This window comes from Euleptes europaea, chromosome 1 (genome assembly GCF_029931775.1).
Source record: "Euleptes europaea isolate rEulEur1 chromosome 1, rEulEur1.hap1, whole genome shotgun sequence".
NCBI lineage: Eukaryota > Metazoa > Chordata > Lepidosauria > Squamata > Sphaerodactylidae > Euleptes > Euleptes europaea.
Window position 1 is genome coordinate 76,150,029 of NC_079312.1, and position 15,279 is coordinate 76,165,307.

The following is a 15,279-nucleotide window of genomic DNA, read 5'->3' on the forward strand; positions in this document are numbered from 1 at the left end:
CTCAAGGCAGAATACAGAGATGCAGTGCTGAGTGTTACCTTTGTCATCAGTTTTGGTTCACCCAATTTTTACCACTGACAATAATTGTTTTGTTTTTTAACACTGCTGTTATGCATGTAACAAACAATTAATGTTGGAAAATGCATTAATTGTACTGGGAATAATTCAGTGGGGAAAGAGCAATGGACACAAACGTAGCATCACTTCTCCCAAGGAAGAAACAAAACCAAAATGGGTATATTCATATCAAAGCAGACCACTTTAACAATTCAGTCTCAGCGCTTGTGCATCTAGGGCTGCATGCTTGCACCTGGCTTGTACCTGGCTGTTGCATTCCAACTGATGTAGATTGTTGGAACCACACTTCAAGAGTTTCAGTTTACTCTCTTACACATGAGGAGGGGTGGCAGTTTTCAGATTACAGCACAGTCCTTGAAGCATTTGTGTGAATGTGCCACTCATCTTGTATTCTCACCTGTTGGGTCGTTAGCTTGGCAAAGCTTGGAATACTACTGAGAATGTCAGCTGTTCAGGGATGAATGGAGGCATCAGTGAAAGAGGAGACGGCCATCCCCATTCATGTTCTCCTCCTTCCTGGCAGCTAGCCTAGCAATCAAGAGTACAGCTCTCCCTTTCTCTTTTATGGCGTTCCGGTCTTTGCTATCAGCACAGCTATGCAGATGAAAGTAGAAAGCTTTGCCTCACTTTCAGCCCACACCAACTTGTGTAGCGTGTTCCTTCGCACTGGCACCTTTTGGACCAGTGTAATCCTCCATATTAATAGCGGCATGGTCCTCCTGGGTATTAATATCTTTAGTTTTTTAACTGTCCTCCTATTGCTTACTCTGTTTTCTCTCTCAATCTGAAGATCAGCATTGACCATGGGACAGTGTGGCAAATTATTAGCCAGCAACACAGTTATCTACCAGGTGAAACACGCGGTTTTGTAATTTGCCATTATTGCAAGAATTATACAAATTACCTGTTTTCATCAGCTCATATTGGGAAGATAGCTTCACTTTAAAATGCCCCAAATGTGGGCATTCCCAAAAGGTTTGCTTTCCGACAGGTATTTTCTGACCTTAGTTAGAGAGAAGCTACGTGTCACAAACTTGCAAAATAGCAAGCTTTTCAGTTGGAACAACCTGGGAAAATATGTGGTAGCTTGCAGTAGAAATGCACTTTCCTTATCTTCTCTTAAAATGCTGCATTTGGAGTACACACATTTCTGGCCATGCCATTATCAGAGCCCATGATTGCATGATGCAAGAAGCCCAAAGCTCAAGTCCTAGCAGGGTTCTGGCTTGAAACATCCCAGTTGAAATGATGCCCGTTTAGTCTTCTTGCACTTCTGAATGTAGCAGGAAATCATCACTGTGAAAAGTTTTGAAATCACAAATGTAGCAGGAAATCATCACTGTGAAAAGTTTTGAAATCACAAAAATATAAAAGTATGTTTCACACAACAAAATGATGGACTTCCTTGCCAGTTCACAGGAGACCAGAGTGCGCATCCTCACAGTATGCTTTGAAAAAAGGTGTCTCTGGATAAAAACAACAACTCAGAGCACAAACTGATTTGAGGAACCTAGTAATAGAATTAGCAAAGAGCGGTTTTATTTTATACACATACAGGACAGTGTATTCAGTTGAATCTTCACAGGTTTAAGAGCTTTGACACATGTGCTGCAAAGATTACACAGACTTGATTCATTGAAGTAGTCTGTCCCCAAGTGGATTTTTGTAAAATGGATTTACAGTCGAAAATGATAATGATAATGAGTGTGCAAGTTGAAGGGTGAAATGGAGAACTTTCTTTCCGGTAAGCTTCATAGTCGACCTGCTGGTCCGGGTCAGGGCATGTGTCCCTTGCGCCATGCCAGGGAAACAGAGAGTGTGGAGTCCACTTAATGGTCTGTGAAATTCCAGGTTTGAGAAGGCGAGCTACGGAGGTTACCTAATATAATCCATTATATCCAGAGACCCCTCTGGAGTCTCACTAGCTACACTATTTAGATGGATTCTTAAATGAAGATGAGGCTAGAATATCAGAACCAATTGGGAGCCTTCTTAAATCAACGCCTGCTGGGGAATATGATGACAAATACCTCTCAATAAAGCAGTGATTCATGAGGAATATTTCAGTTCACTAATACTGTAACTGCATTCAGCTGGAAAGAGAGATATTGGCAGTTGAAGGGGAAAAAATCTAAGAATTATTACATACTCTCCAGCTAGCTAATTCCAGTTTGCCAATTAAGATCTTCTTCCCAAGCACTGCTGCCTGTGAGCTGACATGTGCGGCAACCACAGACAGATTTTTTTTTCTTGGTGGTCAAATATCACCATCAGAATGTTCCCCCTTGAAGCTCACTTGACACCTACCTGCCTGACTGCCCCAGCTTTGACTACTGTTTGTGCTTTGAACTGAGCACCAACTGATAAAGGTGCCTAAGAATGATCATGCAACCTTTAATGTGCCACTTTTAGCACTGAGCCATCTCAGACAAGTGATTCCTTAAGATGGAACAATAATATTTTGAACCTTTGTAGACTATTTTGATGTTATATGGCTTATTTTTCTTTTTGTATAAATATTCCACTCCCCCTTCTGGTGTACGTATTTTCAGAAATGCATTAATAATTTTTTTTTTAAAAAAAGAGTTGCCATTACGGTAGATAGAAAGCATAAGAATGCAACTGTTCACAATTAGAAATGTGAATGTGAGATGTGGGCGCAACACTGGCACTTATGAGTCACTGCTGGTTTCTTTGTGGCCTGGCAGTGTCCTTTTCCTTATTAATGTGAAGGAAAAAAATCAAGTCAAGCTAAATTTACAGCTTAGATTGGCTAGAGGCAGGAAGTATGGGGGTGACACACCATTTACGTTGTGCACATTGTGGTTGGCTGTTAGCTTTACTTTTGAATAGATCTGATGTTTTGCTTTGTAGTGTTCAGTGAGAGAATTATTTCCATGTTCAAACAAGTGTACACAAAAACACACACACCTTGTAGCCCTCTCTGGAGTCAGAGGAACACCATACCTGTAGCCCATGGGGTCTTGAGATCACGAGCCAAGTCACTGTTTCTTTAAGACAGGCTCTTTATTCAGCAATACAGACCCTTGAAGGTGTGGTTCACCTCACCTACCTCAGGATCACACTGTTGCATAGGCGAAGAGCTGCCACCTTGCAACCTGCCTCCTCCTGCTGCCTTCTTCTTCTCCTGCCAGAAGCCTCCTCCCAATTCCCTTTCCTTCCTTTTTATAGTCCCAGCGTCAAAACTTGAGTTAAGCCCCACACTCTTCTCCCCTTTTCCTTGCCCTGTCTCAAAACACCCAGGCCCAGAGAGCAGTTGTTCTTTCACCCAGGCTTGCTTTCTGCTGCCACATCCTTCGAGCTTCCCTGAGCAAAGGCTGCCTTTGATCCCAACCTGTTCCACCCAGGTTAATCTTTTTGTTGGGCCCAAGGACCTGTCCAGCCCTGCCAGGTGTGGGTAAACTGTCATGCACCTGTTCAAGAAAACAATAATAATCTGTCTGTTCTTGTAGCTGACTAGTTAACCCCCCCAAAAGCAAATGGATAAAGTTATCCTTTAGTTTTCTTGCAAATAGCCAAACAGTGAAACATTTCAAAATGTAAGAGATTGTTCAGAACAACTTCATGCATGCCGCAATAACCATTGCCAACAATTGTAGGAGAAATTAGCATACTTAAGCGTCAAAGTTGTTGCAAACACATATGCATGCACACAATTTGGACACTGTGTTTGCCTGGATTTCTGAAGCATGTTCTCTTGTCTTGCTGGTAGCTTGACTAGAAGAGGGATCCATTGAGCAACAGAATATAACAGCACTATTTCAGAGACATATGCTACATGATTAAAATGCCTTTTCGCTATAACAAGGCATTTGCAGTGACTTTCAGGGCTGTTGTTTACAACATGTAGGAGCTCTACTCACATTTAGTAAAGATAAGTTAAGAAGGTTGCCATCTTTCTCCCAAAGTTATGAGTTGCCTGTGTAAGTAAATAGAATTACGTAGTGTTGTCTTTCTGCAGCCCCTGCAATGTTAACAGAACATTTGGCAACCCAAGTCTGTAGAAATCCAGATCAGATAGTAGATTTGGCATTTAGCTCCCAGCTAAAAGTTAATTATCTTAAGCATCATGAATGGTGATAGGAGCACTTTGAGAGTCAGAATGCAGGCATAATCCAAGTCTCCAAATATCCTTGGAGCTTGAAATGTATGAAAACCTCTAATTTCTGTATATTGACCTTCCAATGGCAGATCTTTCTGGATTATTGTTCTCTGGAGAGGTCTGCCCTCAAGCCAAATAATAATCTCCAGATCATTTTACTTTGCACAGTTGCACATAGAATTTCATGTATATTGTTTCAGATATATTTGGTGCCCCTTGTTTACTGGCTGTTGCCAATAACGTCATGACTGTACATGGAAAGAGACAGAAACTGTATTTTTAGTTCTGTCCTCTTTGACCACTATAGAAATATATATCAGCTATGCAGTTCAAATTAAAACAGCTATACAGCTCAAATTAAAACATTTTGCTTGCATAAATTCTGCAGTATAAAAAAATACATGAGGCCTAAGTTGTATTTAAATTGTATTTATGTATTTATTTAAATTATATCCCACCATTCTATTGCCCACCCAGGGGCCTTACAACATCATTAAGACTGATCCTCATTTTAAAAAATTACAAACATTGGCATGAAAAAACCACAGGATTAACCTGACAGCACTCACTGTCTCCACTAGTACTGGAAACAGTATCCACGTAGTGACACGGAACATCAACAGTTTGCAAATGTCCTTAAAAATAAATCATGTATCATTGTGTGTAAAGCGCTGTCAAGTCACAGTCGACTTATAGCGACCCCTGGTGGGTTTTCAAGGTATGTGATTAAGCAGTGGTGGTTTGGAGGTCTCCCAAGTATTGACCCAGCTTAGCTTCCAAGATCTTACAAGATCGGGCTAAACTATACTATACCATTTCATGTCCCGTGTAACATTAGCTAAACATAAAAGCAAGAGTTGGTGCTTTTCTATGTAGGTCTACCTGTATGTACTGCCCCTGAGGCTCTGAGTTTTTAGGAGCCCTGTTGTCCAATATCAGGGAAGGCATGTGGATTCCCACTCATCCAGTCTGGTTAGACAGAGGATGTTCTTTGCTCTTCATCTAATCTTACCCCACCCATTCAGCAGTGCCTTGTGACTACTGCCTCTCCAATGAGAAATCCAAGAGTTGTTTCTTTAAAAAAAACGATTAGCCCACAGAAACCTTTACTAGCTTGCAGGCTCACACATTTCTGTTAGGCATTTGTGGTCTGAAGACAGCCGAAAAGAAGAAAAACAACTTTGGCTTTCTTCCAGTCCGCAAAAGCTTCCCTGGAGGCATTTTTGACTCATCATAGGCAAGCAGGTAAATGACTGTTGAGAAACCCGAAAAAGAGATTGTCCCACACATGACCTCCTAGGTTCAGCTGAGCCGCTCTCCCTTCAGTCATTTGGGAAGGTGTGTCCTTCTGTACCTCTAGGTGTCAAGTAGGGGTTGCAGAGAATTACTTGATGCTGAAATTAATTTGTGTAATGAGAACAAATTGTATACACGTGTTCTTAGGTGAACATAATAATTTCCCCATTTCTGATTCTTTCCTTGCTGCAAGTTCACTTTCCAAAAATGCAGATATCACACATATAAGATTACTTCCAGATCATTTCTAATATTACTGATTTCCCTGTGCAACCTTGCTGCTTCCTCACAAAATTGCAAGATTTTTTTTGCTTCTTAAAGAACTGAATTTACACAGCTGCTATACATGCTCTCGTAAATTCCATAAAAAGTAATGAAAATATTGAAAATTGGTTTTGTAAGTTAACTTCTATGAAGAGAAGAAATGAGTGGAATATATCTAGATGAGTGGGTGCAATGGTGCAAATCCACCCTTTGAAGAATGTTTGCTATAACAGGGACAGAACACATGAGCCCTGCTGGATCAGACCAGTGATCCATCTAGTGCACTGGTTCCCAACCAGGGGTCCGTGGACCCCCAGGGGTCCACGAGAACTAAACCAGGGGTCCGCGAAACAAAGTTATAAACCCATAATAAATTAATTTATAAACACATTTATAAACACATTATAAACCTCTGTATACCAGTAAACCTCTGAATACCAGTGCCAGGAGCACTGTCCCCAATATCGATGTTTGTGGGACCCCCACATCCCCAAAGGATGAGAAACTGGACAGTGTGATTCTTCCATCTGTTCCATTTTCATAAAGGTTTGTACCTTTCCAGTACAGTTCAAGTGTTTGCAGAACTATGCCAGGAAATGGAGTATACTGACAAATCACAGGATGTGGTGAGGACTTCACAACCTCCTCATATGGTTTTCTGTGGATGATTGCATGAAAAACTGACATAGCTGCACGCTAATAGCACTGAAAGCATCAGATGGTTAGTGAAGAATATGTGCATTTTTTAGAACAGTAATTGGCAGAGTAATCCTAAATCCCTGCAATCCTTACAGTAATTGTCCTGAACATAGCTAAACACCCACTTATTTTAAATCTCCGTTTAAAGTATTTAAATCTCCATTTAAAGTATTTGGTCACATTTGCAAGATATAAACTGTTGATTAAGCACCGTGGGGGAAAATATTTTCAGAAACATAAACTTTTGATTGAACATGAAATTGTACTGCAGTTTTTGTTTTCTGGGAAGTATATTATCATATTTGGACTTCAGAGTTCATAATGTTCCCAGAACACAGTGACTTACATCTGAATTTAAGAGAACACAGGTCAAAGCAGTGTTTTATGAGAAATCCTTTAAAAAACATGTAATTTGATTTTCAAATATAAGATGCTATGCTTAAGCAAAGTACACCTTGAGAAGTAATCTGGTTACCATTAAGGAGTATAGTCCTTTCCTATGCAGGTGTAGTGCCTGCATGCAGAGGAACCCCAATGGAGTTCTGTATATCTCTGCTTCCCACCATTTCTCAGAGAGCACGGGCACCACTTGCCGACAGTGTACCACAGTAGTCTGAGGAATGTGGGTTATTCAGCCCCCTCTCTGCTTGGCTATCTTGACAAGGCAAAGGGCTGGATGGTGATAAGACTGTGGGGATAGATCTCCTGTTTGGCTAATTCCACTAGTATACTGAATGCTCTTTCGGAGGGGGGAGGGAAACCAATGGTTCTCAAACCTTTTGAAGAGGGAGCCCCAAATTACTGTAGTTTTTGGGACCCTCTTGCAAAGTAAATCCATGCTTATTTCCCTCTTTGAAATAAAACACAGGCATTTTGCATCCATTAGCAATGAAGGTGTAGCACTCCTCATGCCCGCTCTTGCCTGGCCACTTCTCCACCATCTTGACACAAGCCCTGTGTCCTCCATAGGCCTCAGAATGGGAAGCAGAGAAGGCTGCTTCACCTAGGGCTGTCAAAAAAAAAAAATCGGTACAGTTCGGATTCGGCCGAATTTGGCCCTTGTGGGTTCGGTACGTGCCGAAGTCCGAACTCCCCCACTTCGGATCCGTTCAATTCGGCGGGAATTCAAAGTTCGGAAAAAAAATTCGGCCGAATAAAGCCATTAAAAACACAATCGCGCCTTTCCGTGGCTCTGGGGGGGGCATTTTTGGGCTTAGAGGTCCCAAACTTTCAGCAGAGCTTCAAAGGACGTATATTGAAAGACTCCCCAAGTTTTGTAAAGATTGGGTCAGGGGGGGCTGAGATATGGGCCCTGAAAGGGGTCCCCCCACCCTTAATGTGCATCTCTCAGCAGAGCTTGCCGCCCACGCGCAGAGCTCCCAGCCCCGACAACAGTTTGCAAAGCAACTCAACTTGTAAAACAACACCTTTGCAACAGGGAAAAACCAGAAGACACACAACTGAAACCTCCCCCCTCAAACCAGGGAGCGAGAGACTCGAGGGGGAACACACACCCCAGGCAGAACCGACGAAAGCCCCCTTTGGCTTCCCCCCCCACCCACAGAAACTGCTCCCTCCCCACACACACACAGACTCTGCTTTCCCCCACACACACACACATACACAGGAGAAAAATTATAGATTAAAGCCCCCAAAGGGGTCTTACTGTGGCTGTCTTCTGTTCCATCAAGAGGGGCTGAAGAGGACTTGTAATCCAAGATGATTCCAATTAGGCACGGGAGGTTATCTCTGGAGAAGATGCACACAGGATCGGCTCGCTGATCCATTCATCCCAAAAGGGGAAAGGGGAAAGCCCATATCTCGGGACCCCCTGACCCAATGTTCACAAAACTTGGGGGGTATCTTAACAACACTGGTCTGAAACTCCGCTCAAAGTTTGGGATCTGCACCCCAAAAAATGCGCCCCCTGCAGCCATGGAAAGAGAAAAGGGGGGGAGGCAATATTTCTGCCCCCACTGAACCCATCTTTAAAAAACTTGGGTAGTATCTTAAGAATAATTGACTGAAGCTATGCTAAATGTTTGGGGGCTATATCTCCAAAAAAGCACCCCCTGCAGCCACATAAATGGAAAAGGGGGAGGGAAAAGGGGGAGAGCCCATATCTCGAGACCCCCTGACCCAATGTTTACAAAACTTGGGGGGTATCTTAAGAAGCTTCATCTGAAGCTCCAGTGAAAGTTTTGTGTCTGTACCCCAAAAAATACGCCCCCTGCAGCCACAGAAAGGAGCGAATGTGCACAAGCACCCCCCCCACACACACGAGGATTTCGCTCTCTCTCCCTGGCCGGGCCGCACATCAGCTGATTCCTCCAGTACTCAATCCTGACTGATTGGCCAGAAGAAGACCCAGCTTGGCCACCGATTGGCCGGGGAAGGAGAATGCTGCTTACTGACGGTTATGCTGCTTACTGACGGCCGAATTTGCCAAATTTATTCGCGAACTCCCGAACTCGCTGAATTCGGGGCCCCCAGTTGCCCGCCAGTTTTGAGTTCGTTTCCTCCCGAACTAAAAACCACCGAATCAGGGGAAATTCAGCTGATTTTCAGTTCGGGCTGAACCAAATTGACAGCCCTAGCTTCACCTCGTCCCTCTCTTCCACAGGCAGCAGTTCTCCAGCCTACAGCTACACCTGCTTCTCCTCCCTGGCCATGATTGGGAGGTCTCACCTTTAACCTGTCTCCATCCCTCCCCCACTGGGAGGCCGGTCTCTGCCTAAGCCGGTGCCTTGAGCAATCCCTGGCCTAAGAGGCCAATGATCTTCCTCCCCCTTGCTTACACCTGGTTCTCACCGGGCTCCCTTTTGACTCCTGCTTCCTCCTCACAACCTGGCAGGATAGCCAGAGGGCTGTTGATCTCTGAGCCCCTCCTACCTCGCAGAGAGCCTCTGCCCTCCCATTGCTTCCAGCAAGCTTGGCCTTCTAGCTGGACTGTCCCTTGCTAGAGCCTTACCTGGTGGCCCCATCCCCGCCTCTGCTGTGCTGGGCCTGCCTCACCAGTCCTGGCCCTGCTGCTAGCCTTGTTGGATGAGGCTGCTTTTGGCTGTTTTGACCTCTCCCCCTCTCCTGGGGTACACCAGGAACGACACAGCCAGGTATGGTTTTGGCAGTGTGAGTGGGGCTGGCAGCCCCCAGTCTCCAGGCAGAACTATTTACATTTTTCATGTTTAGTAGTCATAAGTACCTAGAAATACTGAAAAATGGTCATTTTGCAGCATCAAATCCAAATTTGCCATTGAGCCTTCCAGACTCCTTTCCTGTCTCACCCTATTTCTCCTCCATCCTGGCATCATGACCCACTTACAAGACAGTTGTGACCAACTTTTCGGTCCCAGCTCCTCCATGCAACCAAAGGGTTGAACACTTTAGAGACCCATACGGGGAACAGCTTTACTTTAAATAATTGCAGCTGTCAAAAGTAGAAAAGTCCACATATTTCAAATAACTTCCACAAGCTAGTTCTTGATATTCAGTCATTGCAGACCATGTATTGCTATTCTGAGTCACCAGTTGCTGACCCCACCCAGAGGTCATTGCAAAGAGAGCCATGTGTTGCATTTCAATACACGGCCTGCAAAATGTGAGCACTGCATTTATAAATGCACGTTTATGATATGACTGCAGCTTTGACCAGTAACTAATTCAGATGGACCTCCCGTAGATACCAATATCGCTCTGCTCAGATAACTGTGGTACATTTTTCCAGTGCAAGGAGCTTTCCTCTGGTCCAGGAAAGGTCAAGGAGCTGTCCTCTGGTCTGGTCTGCCTGCAGAAGGGTTTAGTGCGTTAGCTTGTGCCAGAAGAAGATTCTGCTCACCTGAGTGAAGTGGGAGAATATAACCCAGTTCTTTTTGGTGGAATTGATCCTCCCATTCAGCTGTCAGGCATCATGTGAAATCCAGTGAGATGCATGCATCTGTGAATGAGCACTGAGAAAAGGGCAGCGAGGTAGAGCTCTTTAATCAATAACAGGGTTAACTATACTCGGTCAACTTTTTTTGCTGCTGTTTCCCCAGGGGCAGGGGTGGGGAGAGAATCCTTGCAGGTTGTTAGGAGGCAGCACTGGCAAAGAGTACCTATTTGAAAAGGGGTGTTTTTGCACACACAAAAAGGCAGAGAGAGAGTTTGAATGTCACAGTAGTAATATGTTCAGCACTGGCGAATGGGGCGTGGCTTTTCGCTCAGGCCTTGGTTGGTACTTGCCATTTTATGGGATGGATGGAGCACAGTTTGCTTCCATGTCACGTTGATTTCCTGTCTCCGCTTTTCCCACTCTGCTTCCTCCCATTGTTGGACTGAGCCCTCGGCCTGCTCCTCTGCGTTGGCGGCCTGTTTCGGCAGTCCATGTGTGCTTGTGTAGAAGGCTGGCAGCAAGCCAGGGCAAGAGCTCTCATTCAGACTGCAAAAGAATTTGGACTGAAGGGGTTGAGGGGGAGGGGACTAGAGCTTTCTTTGCCAACTCTTAGTTCCACTTTGCATGTTCGTTCCAGCACGTAAATTAATCTCTGCGCACTTTGTAGTGCTTGGCTGGGTGGCACATGTGTCTTTTTTCCTTTTTTTCCCCTTTCACCACACATATATGCAATGGAAGTTGTTTTTAGGACTTGCCAGAATGAATCTAGTCATCTAATTAGAGACTCTAATAACAGGGCTAAAAGGCTTTGAGCATCTGGAGGCAGATTATTGTAGGAATGAGCTCGAGCTCTTTGATAAAATTGTGTAGGCCTTCGGAGGATAATGACCCCTGAGGCTGGCATGATCCAGTCCTTGTCTGAAGGTACATGATTTGCAGTCTTACTGAAATTGTGCGGGTCAGTGCCTGGGTGGGAGAATTCCAGGGAATCCTAGGTACGCTCCCTTGAGTTTTATGAAGGCAGAGAAGTGAGCTATAAATGTAATAAATAGAAATAGCTGTTCATGGTCATTTTCTGCAGCCTGCACAGTATCAGAAAGATGGTGCCAAAGTACTTTGAGTTTCTTGTATCAAATGCATCAACTACCAGCTATTTTGTAAGAAGTGGCTTGAATATATCAAGCTGGCTTTAGCTACTTAAATGGTAAGTGGACATATCATGGAGTCCATCTGCCATAGGAACACAAGATTACGATCTTGGATATTATACTAAATTTGAGCCAAATATTTGAATAAATAAAAGATTAAGCTGATCTGCCCACGGAGAGGTACCACAAATCTGTGTCTAAAAGTTACACCATTGTATCCATTGGAGGCTCTGGCATAAACCTTTACTGCTGCCCGAAACACCGGCATGTTTGCTGAAGTAACTGGAATTACTGAGCTGTATCTGAAGTGAGCTGTGGCTCACGAAAGCTCATACCCTGCCAGAAATGTTAGTCTTTAAGGTGCTACTGGACTCTTGGTCTTTCCTACTGCTATTGATAGACTAACACGGCTACCCATCGTGATCTAAGACCATGCACAATTTTATATACTCCGGCAGGTTTTGTTTTAAGCATTTTTCTCACCCCTGCGGTATGGAGCAGGGATAAGCTCTGTTTTCTATATCTTTGGATGAAAGTGAGATTGACTTCAGAAATCCGAAAGATCCATACAATGTTACGATTATATCTCTTTGTTCCCATTTGAGCTGTTCTGTACATCTTTGCTGTATTTTGCATTTTTGGATTGCCATATTTTTGCTGAAGTAATTGGAATTACTGAGCATGCCTTGTTTGTGGGGGGGCATGGAGACATGTTCCCACAGGCTTCTTTGGGAATCTGACTGATATTAAGAGCAGTTTCTTAGTACCGCTAATGGCCTCTCACAGGCTTTGCTGGTCAGGTAACAGATTATTAAGCACTGCATGGGCTTTCAAATGACTTATTGTGCCATTAGCTAGATTAAGGTTTTTTTCTGCCCCCTAAAGAATATTTCATTTACAGTCCTGCCACACTGTGCCCAGCCCACGTACTTCTGTACTTGTGCAGAAGAAGGGCCCTTGCTCAGCTGCTACCAATCCAAAAATTGAGGCTGTAAAAATACAGTTAATTCCACATTACCATCACTAGGCAATAGCAGATGTTCAGGTGAACTCCTGCCAATAGCATAGTGGCTTCTCAGGGAAGTAGCGTAAGAGACAGTATTTCTGAGTGGGAAATAGAATGGCTGTGGACATGTTTCCTTTGCAATCTGCTTCGATAGCAGCACACTTCTAGTTTCATGTTCCTCAGTGGAACAGGCTTCCTTGGAAGGTGGTAAGCTGTCCTTCCCTGGAGATTTTTAAGAAGAGGTTAGATGGCCATCTGTCAGCAATACTGATTCTATGACCTTAAGCAGATCATGGGAGGGAGGGCACCTTGGCCATCCTCTGGGCATGGAGTCGGGGTCACTGGGGGTGTGGGGGGGAGGTAGTTGTGAATTTCCTGCATTGTGCATGGGGTTGGACTAGATGACCCTGGTGGTCCCTTCCAACTCTATGATTCTATGAATTATGTAATTTGTAAGAATAATACAAAATGTGTATGTCCTCTTATTACCCTCTTTGGTCTAGCATATGACAGACTTTTTTTCAGGTTTATATGTTTTTAGTACATAATGATAGCTACAAAGAAAAAACGGAAAAAAAATACAGAAAATATATAAAATACAAAACATACAAATACATGGAAGAATTACATTAAAAGTACAAAAACTGAAAAAAAATCAGATATAATACGTCAAAGTGAGGTTGCTACTGTACAATTATTCCAATGTGCTAAAATTGCTGCTATACATATAATTATACTTGCGTGTTCCACTAAATATCTACCCACCACCATCCCTGTGACAAACTCTTAATGCAGGCTAACCTTTTAGCAGTCTGCCAGAAACATTTCCTTTCCAAACCATTGATCGAGAACAAAATGAGTGCCATATTTTCTCCCTCTCTCTACCTTCAGCCAGATCTAGAGATTCTGTTATACTCATGGCAGCTATCAAAAACAGCAGCTATGTATGTGATCACCCCTGCCCAGTAACCAAAAGATTTAATTTTGTCCTGACAAGGAAGGGAAATGCACAATGCCATGAGGTCAGAATGGTTTAGTTAAGCATACTTGCTTAAACTGTTGGGACCCAGATTCCAAACATGCCCCCAGTACTGCCCTGTTAGGGGTTCCATTCATGGAGTATCATACCAGAAGGTAAGTATCAGATGCAGTGATTGTGTCTGGAATGCTGGCAGAGTCAAAGACAAAGACCAGAGGCAGGTAGCGTAACCAGGAAAACAGTCCAAGGTCAGGTACCATGCTGTTCAAGTCCAATTTCTAAGGAGAGGGGCAATCTGGCTTCAAGGTCAGGTTCAGTTCCAAAGTCAGGGTAACAGAAGTCCAGGAGTCCAGAGAATAACAGAGACATGAGGTGACTGCAAGCAAATGAGTTGCTTCCACACCATGCTGAGCTCATTGCCTGCCTAAATAGACCTTATCTTGATGCAGAACAGCTCATTAGGCGTTCAGGCATTCCTGGTTTTATCATCGCCTAGTGCTCTATGCAGAGCCTTGCACTTTTCCGATGGCTTTCTGTCATGGCCCTGATCTTTTGGCGTCTCTGCTTGAGTGGTCTCGGTGACCCTCTAGGCAAAGCCACCTGTGGCTGAACCCCAGACACAGCCGGTTCTCCTAAGCTGCCAGGCTGCAGACCTGGTGAGACTTCCTGTTCTTCACTCCTTTCACCGTCTTCTGTCTGCTGGGGCTGGTCTTCTGTTCTCACCCTGCCAACTCCCTCTAGTTCCTCTTTATCTGAGGAAGTGTCAGCAGGCTGACCTACGACAGATTGCATCAATGTCACACTGTGTAACCTAGGCTTGGATACTGCTGAACCAGTCCCATTGGTATTTGTTGATTGGCGCTACCATACATGTGGCAGTGTCTGATTGCAGCACCTGATATTTCTGCTTGCAGGATGTTTGATGTGGGGGGGCAGAGGTCCGAGAGGAAGAAGTGGATCCATTGCTTTGAAGGAGTGACAGCTATTATCTTCTGTGTCGCTCTTAGTGCATATGACTTGGTTCTGGCGGAAGATGAAGAGATGGTAAGACTCATGTGTACAGCAGTCTTAAAAGTGCCATGCTGCCTCTTTAGGAGAGAAATTGTTTCCCCTCTCCTTGCTCTGTGTTATTTAAACTGGCCTAGACCTACATGTTTCACTTGGTACCTATTCGAGTTTTCTTCTACTTAATTTCCCTGTTTTGGGATTTTGTAGTGATGCATGTTAATAAAATTGGAAATATTGGCATGGATCCTGAGAACTACCAATGGAAAGCACACACAGTTCTGGGTGTTCCCTACCTTCACACACACCCCTGAGCATTTCCTATCCCAGGAAAGTTTGTTCTCGGGGTTGAGGGACTTGCGTGTACTGATAGCTGCACCAGTCAGGTGGCTGTTGTGGGGAGAGGGGAGAGGGAACGAGAGTGTCCTTTTTATCTCTTGCAGAATTGGAGCTCCATCCACGGAAGAGAAAGGGAGGAGTGATTTTTATATCTTTGCCCCTCTCTCTACTGCAGTTGCCTGATTGGTGTGGCTAGTCACTTGACCCCAGGAATAAACTTTCCCGGGAAAGGAAATGGATCCAGGGAAGAGGGTAGTATGGGAAAATCCTGTGATCCTTGCATCCACAAACTGCAGGATCCCAGCCATTATCCTGTGGTAGATTACATTGTCATTACAGACATTTAATTTCTTTCATTTTCATTCAGGACATTTTTTTATACTTCCTTCCTGTCTTCCTGCCCAGCTGAGAGCAACAGTCTTTCTTCCAGCTATATAAAATGGTAGTTCCCTCCCAGCCAAATTCTTGTCT

General features: G+C 44.0%; 1 protein-coding gene across 1 annotated transcript in view; it reads left to right on the forward strand.

Moving 5' to 3' along the window:
- The window catches only part of GNAI2 (G protein subunit alpha i2), a 152,190-nt gene that overhangs the window by 132,393 nt on the left and 4,518 nt on the right, over window positions 1-15,279 (forward strand). Inside the window, exon 6 of the mRNA XM_056861175.1 lies at window positions 14,379-14,508. Within this exon, the coding sequence (XP_056717153.1) occupies window positions 14,379-14,508 (130 nt within the window). The remainder of the gene's footprint in view (window positions 1-14,378; window positions 14,509-15,279) is intronic.